This window comes from Rattus norvegicus, chromosome 15 (assembly GCF_021556685.1).
Source record: "Rattus norvegicus strain SHRSP/BbbUtx chromosome 15, alternate assembly SHRSP_T2T, whole genome shotgun sequence".
NCBI lineage: Eukaryota > Metazoa > Chordata > Mammalia > Rodentia > Muridae > Rattus > Rattus norvegicus.
The window spans coordinates 5,602,182-5,609,575 of record NC_141548.1 but is presented as its reverse complement, the minus strand read 5'-3'; the positions used below and the strand labels follow the sequence as shown (position 1 = coordinate 5,609,575).

General features: G+C 42.9%; 1 protein-coding gene across 1 annotated transcript; it reads left to right on the top strand.

Annotated features, from left to right (window-relative positions):
• Window positions 1-457: 457 nt before the first annotated feature.
• On the top strand, window positions 458-3,053 carry LOC148000708 (uncharacterized). The gene is made up of 3 exons (XM_087586969.1): window positions 458-616; window positions 1,979-2,110; window positions 2,557-3,053. Exons 2-3 carry the CDS (start codon window positions 1,998-2,000, stop codon window positions 2,756-2,758), a joined length of 315 nt encoding a protein of 104 aa, XP_087443095.1. The 5' UTR covers window positions 458-616; window positions 1,979-1,997; the 3' UTR covers window positions 2,759-3,053.
• The last annotated feature ends 4,341 nt before the right edge of the window (window positions 3,054-7,394 follow it).

The window sequence follows — 7,394 nt, the reverse complement described above, 5'->3', positions numbered from 1 at the left end:
TGGGAGTTGAAGCACTCCATCCTTTAGATTCCTGTAGGTTACTAAGTCTGTGATGACAACAACAAGGAAGGATGAACCCTCTAGTCATGAATTGAGGTCGCAGACACTTTAAGCTTGAGCACACGATTAGGATTTGATGGTGCTGTGAACTCCAGGATTTACCTGCTCCACGTCTGATATCTGCTGACAATGTCCCAAATCTTTATGTCTGAGGTAGAGTCTATCTTTCAGTATGAGGGATCCTTTAATAGTGAGTGAGGCTTATGTATGGCAATGGAGGTTGGGAAGAGGGAAATAGCTTAAGAGTCCACATTAGAGGTAGCTTTTCTTCTCTTTCGGGGATTCAACAAGTCTCCATCCTTTCCTCTTCCTCAACCTCCATTTTGAGATTCAGAATGGTCTTTTCTACCCATGGGCTATCCAATATGTACATTCACTTGTGTTTATCTACCTACAGGGTTTATTCGGAAGGCATCATCAGAAAATTTCATCAGTAACCATGAAAAGCGTATAAAGAAATTGGAGGAACTAAAATCTGAAATCCAGAAGTGTAAATTCGAGCGGGATGAACTTTCTCAAATCCTGGACCTTTATGTCAGGATGGTTTGAACTACAGGTAGTCATTATGCCCTGTAACCTACTGACTGTCTTGTGCTCTCTCTGCTAAGCCAAGATTTCCTCACATCCAGAAAGTGTTTCACCTTTCATCCTGGACTTTAAGGAGCCTTGGCAGGTGCTGGCCTGTGAGAGAAGCTAGGTGCTGTGTGTTTAGGGTCAACCTCTCTTGTACTTGACCCTGAGCTCCTTGGAGTTGGATTGGATTTTTTTTCAACAGCTGGAAGGACCTGGTCACACTTGCTGCATCTAAGTGTGTGAATGAAATGCCTGAATGTCATCACTCTTACTCTGATTTTGGTCGTTATACACTGATTCTATGGCACCTCCACGATAAAGTTGGCATTCTAATTATGTTTGTATATGGGTTGGTATGTATGGATGGATGTGAAAGTATTTGTGTGTGTTTTGCTCAGGATCAGGGAATCTGGGACCTTTGATTGGGTCTGAGGATTTGTTTGATGAACAGTTTGCAGGTCATGATAGTGATGAGTCCGTGAGGCCGTCATTGATCAACAGAGCACTTTGCTCCTTCTGTTTACCTTGCTGGCAAATAGGACTCTCCTGAGGGGAGGAGGTGTTATGAATCCTCTTCCCTGTAAAAAGTAGTTTCGGCCTCTGGGAGTCATGTAACAAGGATTGAGAATCCCTGCATTCAAAACAAGAGAAATGTCATCACATCTTTCTGTTGGACCCAAGGCTATGGCACAGACTGGAGGAAACATCTTATACTTCTTACACAACTATTCAATTCCTTCATGCTTACCTGGCCAGCTCTTCAAGGTCAGCTCCCTCCATTTGGTCCCCTAGCTCTGCTGTCCAAAGGCCAGGATAATTAGTTTAACCAGCACCATTGGAAGGAGCAAGTTTGTGGTATATACTGGGCTTAGGTAGTCCAGAGAACAGTCTGAGTTCATTTATTTATTTATTTATTTATTATTCATTTTCCTGCTTTGAACTTTATTTTCTTTTTTGTAATTATCCAAGGATGGTTTACTGTGACCTAGAAAAGGTCACTGTGGGAATAAATTCTTGGCACTTGTTATTCCCAAACATGCAGCTCTCAGACTTTCCCCCTCCTATACAGAGGGTCTTTGTAGGACCGTATCTCACCAGCCTTTTAAGGAGCCCTTATTTCAAAACAAATGCATGCTGATTTAGAGAGCAATATTTTCTATGGGAGAGTGATGGTTTGAGTCTCCCTGTTGTGTTTTTGCTGTGGTCTTTGAGTTTTCCACTTTCTTCCCTAGCCCGCATTCCTTGAATTTGAATTTTTATTGGCTATTTTTTATTTACACTTCACCTAATTCTGAAATCAAGAGTTCAGACAGTTATTTGTTCCTTCGGTCATTTTCTAACACAGGCTGAATGTTGAATTGCCAATGCTTAAATCCCAACATGAGATGAGAACGATGGATATGCCTAAGATGACCAACTGGATAAGTGATGCCATGGAGAAGTACAAGGAGCTCATACAAGAGAACAATTCCTACCGGTGAGTCACTGACAGAAAGGAGACCCCAGCAAGCACTAGGCAGGGAATACTTCTGTCCAGCTATGACTTTGAAAAAAGATCTGTGATCCATGAGAAACACATGGGAAGATTGTATAGCTGCTGGGTCTTCTATCAGCCCTCAGAGGGGATTGGCCCTCTACCTGCCAATGGTTTTAGAATACCATGAACACATAAGCACCCATATGCACCATTTCCTCTGCTTTGATGTGCATATACCCTCTAATGTCAGGATTTTCTGAAGTACTTTGATTCCCGTGGAGTGCGGCCTCGGGATTTGACCTGCCTCTAATTGGTGCTAACATGCAAACTGTGGCTGTAGTCTGGAGATGCCTGGGGATGGGGCCCTTGAAGGGATGATTGTACTTGCAGGAGTGGCAGGCAAATAGAAACTGCCTGGGATTTACCATTATTTGTTTTTGATTCAGCATCAGAAACTTCCACCTCCTGAATGAATGCAATGAATTGAAGAAGAATGTAAGGATTTTGATGAATGAGAACAGAAAACTGCTGGTGGAGCAGACTGAACTGCAAGCATCCTGTGAGGAGGGAAAGAGGTTCTGTGAGGAGGCCAGCAAGACCATGTACACCGCAGATATTGAATCCTTGTGTCCTGTTACTTTTGAGTAAATCGAATGTATCCTTGTGAATCAAACAGTGATCTCGAACTCGTCACTCTTAAGAACCTTCTTTATTGAGGTGTGACGTAACCATCTGAAATCCCACAGCTCTCAGGCAGAGATGGATCTCTGCATTCTCACAGGGATTGGGCATCATAATGACTTCCCAGTCAGACTGAGATACAAAGACAATTGTGCTTTCAGTGTAGATTGTGTGTCCAACTCTGAATACCAACTTCATGATGAAAAAATTATCAATGCTGTATCCTTATCAAATATTTAGCCACCGCTAAAATATACTCTTTTGTGGATGAGAGTGTTGAACATATTAATGGAATATTCATAAGATTTTCTGTAGTATCTCCCAGGAAATAAAACAATATTATAGGGAGTATAGAAGCAGTCATGAAACAGAATTGCTTGCTTTTGGTTTCCTTCAAACATGATATCAATTATAACTGCACAGAAGAGATAATAAATTGCAAGAGCTTTCAGGGGATAGGGTTTTTATGGTTGGTTGTTTTCTTGTTCTTCTTGATTAGGATGATGACTTTTGTTCTTGACAATGTACTATGTTCCATTTGGGATTTCAACACAAGCAGACCACATAGTTTACAATTCAGTTTCTAGATTTCTTTAAAAGCTGGACAAAATATCCAGGCAAAGGTGCCCTATGAGTTTTCTCCTTTGTTTTTCCCTCCTTTGGGTGCTTTTGTTTTTGTTTGTTGTTGTCGTTGATTTATTTTATATTTATGAGTGTTTTGCCTTCTGTAGGTCTGTGCATGCTGTTCCCCAAAGGCCAGAAGAGGTCATTGGGTTTCACCTGGAACTTAAGTGACAGAGGATTGTTAGGTGCCCTGAAGGTCTTTTGAGAAACAAATTCTCAAATGATGAGCCATCTCTCCAGCCCCTACCGTGGACGTTTGTCCTTCATCGTGTTCCTTATTTGTGGCCATGGATCATACCTGAACAAAGTGTTTCTTGAGATATGTAGGGACACATTTATGGGGTCTGCATGCTAATTATCTAGACTTCCAGGCATCTATGTGAAGTTTTAAGTTAGGGTTTCACTGCTCTGAACAGATACCATGACTAAGACAAATGTTATAAAGGACAGCATTTAATTGGAGCTGGATTAAAGGTTCGGATCTTCAGTTCTTTATCATCAAGGTGGGAGCCTGGCAGCATCTAAGCAGATATGGTGCCGTAGGAGCTGAGAGTTGTACATCTTCATCTGATGTTTGCTAGCAGAATCCTCAGTTTCAGGCAGCTAGGATGAGGGTCTTAAAGCCCAGAACCACAGCTAAACACCTGACCCAACAAGGAAATACCTACTCCAAAGAGCCGTACCGTATTAGTACCGCTCCCTGGGCCAAGCATATACAAACCTTCACATTCCACTCTGAGGCTTCCAGAGGCTTGTTCAAACATATGAGACGATGGGGGCCACATAGTGGTGTTTCTGAGACTTCCTTTTTCAATTCAATTTATCTGATTTTCTTAATCTAGGTCTCACGCAGAATCTTCAGACAAGTGCAAAAGGTAGCCAGATTCTTTACCATAAAATCTCCCCAAAGAGTCTCTAAGCAAATATTGAAATTCTTCACAGTATGCTTGGGACAGAGTCACACAATTTAAACCACTTTCAGTAACAAAGTCTTCCATATTTGTTCTAGGATAGCCCATTAAGCCCTATTTAAAGCATTTCCACAGCTTTCCAGATCCAAAGTCCCCATGAAAGAGTCAGAGTTGGGGCCAATCTGAGGCCAGTGGGAAAATTCCACCACCAACCTCTGAGCACAGAAGGACCCCTCCCTTCCAGGAGGAGTAGAGCTAGTGTAGTTCCTGCAACAGCTGCAAACCAGACTGTTGAAAAAGCCTCCTGTGACTCCCCATCCGACTCCCTCAGAAGGTCCCAGAACAGCCCACTGACTGCCAGTCTATTTGGAGGTTGCCTCTCCCCCCTGATTGTACCCTGTCTAGTTACCTTTGTACAAATTCTGCCCCAATTATTTGAATTCTACCCTAATTGCAAGTATATAGCTCCCTGGTAGACTCTGCTCAGGGACTTCTCTCTCTGAAATGGGATGACCCCGATATTTTGGAATGACTAAACTCTTGCCTTTACATAGATTTCCTCCTCTGTGAGCGACATTTCAGGAGGTTCAGGTAGTGGTTCAATTTGTACCTCATATTTTGTGTATTGGCCAGTAAACTCACCTCTTGGAGGAGACCCACAGGAGAGTGGTGAATCGGGGAAGTGACAGCTTGAGCGATGTACCACAGTTGTCTACGTCTCCTCTATCTAGCTTCTTTGTGTTCTGCTTTTGGTCAGATTCATATGTGCAAGCTTAAGGAGGGCTCGGACAGCCTCAGTAACAGGACTTTGATCTGGCCAGTGGCTGGAGCAGAAGGCCTGAGTTATCCTGTCCGTGGCATGGACAGGCTGGTCTGTGTACTTCAGCTGCCAAGGAGGGCACTTTGTGTTAGTTGTTCTTTTGTTTTCTGTGTTCTTGGACTTGGACTGACGAAATTTTTTGACATGGGACAGGTTGTTAGGACTAAAGCCCACTTAATGTAACTTAGAGTGGCCTGCGTTTGATGTTAAATGGCCACAGGACCCCCCCCCAAGGTGTCAGCAGTAGAGGATATAGTGTTTCAGAAGTTTTCCCTCCTCCTCCCTGCTAACACTTCTTTGTCAACGGGAACAAAATCTGAGTCCAGCCTAGCAGTTAGCTCCATCCGTGTTGACAGTGTTAGCTTTGGGGCTGGAGAGATGGCTCAGTGGTTAAGAACACTGACTGCTCTTCCAGATGTCCTGAGTTCAATTCTCAGCAGTCATTTGTTGAGTTTCTTTTTCCCTCAGGACCAGCTCCAGGTTTTACATTTCTCACCGGTTTATCCCCTCTTCCCCTCTCCTTCTGCCTAGGGCAGACACAGTGCAGTCTGGCATCCAGGGTCCATGACAGGAGAGGCCCCAAGTGGTCATATGTATCCATTAACAGAGTTTGCAACTGACTCCTGCTCACATCTTTTGTTCAGTAAATGAATATCCTTCTTGCTAAGAGAAATGCATGCTCCCTGTCCGAGTAAATGTGGTCTCTGAGTTTTTAAGATGAAAAAGATTTATTTTATATAAAGAAAGGGGATGCCTCTGGTAGGCTCATGTTGAGGCATCTCTTCCCCTGAGGGACCAGCCACAGGATGGCATAATGTAGAATAAACTGTATTCAGGACATGACACCAACTCCCCCGAAAAGTTCTTACAAGTTCTCTTCACCACAGACATAGGCCAAGAAACTGGCCCTTGGGCCCACAGGGAACCCACCCAGATTGGTTATTTAATGGGTGTAAGGGTTAGGGATCTCCTCCAGATTTGCCACCAGGCTCTGTAAGCAGGTTTAAACAATAATTGGCCAGTGTTTAGATATGATATTAAATAAGAGAAAACAGAGAACTCTAGTACAGGGCGTTCTTCAATTAGTTAGTGCCAAATATTAGATAAAAGTTACAGATACAAGCTAATAAAAGTTGCAAAGATTATAGAAGAGTGCAGATTAGACAAGAAGAATGAATTAGAGCCCCTCTAGCGAACAAAGCCATGGATCCAGGAGAAAAGACTACCATAGAAATGGCCAATGGCTTATTTATCATAGAAACTGGACTCAGTGACAGCAGGATTGCCTGCTTATTATTGTTGCCGCAGCACTGTTGGATAAAGATGCAGATAAGTTAACTTTGCGACTCATCACACACACACACACACACACACACACACACACAAAATTCTGATTGTTGTTCAGTAATGCCTACAGGCTTCATTTTCAGACTTTCTCAATTTACCATGGCTTACATATTTTCCAGCCACCTGTTTCCCCGAACCGTGCATTTCTGCTGCCCGACCCTGACTTGGACTGTCCACTCCATCAAAGTGATTCTTCTCTGCCAGAGACAGAACAGATCTGGTTTATTAACAAAAGCAGCTTTACCCATGAGGGTCAGAGGAGATCAGGGGCAGTGGTGACACTGGAAATGGAGGTAGTCTGGACTCAGTCTGTTCCTCCAGACACTTGAATTCAAAGGGCCAAGCTAATAACATTAACACAAGCCCTCATCATGGAAAAAGAAACCAATGGCTAGAGATAACACATGGGCTAACAAGGCCGCTAAGGACATAGTCTTAAAGAAAACAGCATCCATAGATTGGATACTGTTCTATCTGAACCACCTAGATCAACTGATATATGGAGAAAAAGAAATTAAATGGGATGGTGATGATCGACTGAATGTAAGCTAATATTATCCATCTCTTTAACAAGAACTCTTCTCAGAAAGATCCACAGAGTCACTCACTTGGGAGTAAAACGAATGACAAACTTTAAAGCTTATCAGCTGAGCAACACTCCCAGTCACCCCAAATATCCAAACTCCTGACTGAGAGGTAAGAGCCTGGAGGCCTCTACTGGGAAAATTGATTTTATAGAGATTAAGGAAGAAAGACATGGCTCAAAATACCTGCTGGTTTTTGTGGACATTTCCTCCTGGATAGACGGATAGAGATACTAGAAGAGATTTTCCCAGATTTGAAGCACCTAAAGTAATAGGACCAGATAATGGGCCTGCCTTCATATTTCAGAAATGTCAGT

What these genes read in the sequence shown, in the direction of transcription:
- LOC148000708 (XM_087586969.1), top strand. Translation starts at nt 1,998, where the DNA reads ATGCTTAAATCCCAACATGAGATGAGAACGATGGATATGCCTAAGATG. An exon ending in CAAGAGAACAATTCCTACCG is followed by an intron (nt 2,111 to 2,556) that starts GTGAGTCACTGA and finishes TTTTTGATTCAG; the next exon opens with CATCAGAAACTTCCACCTCC.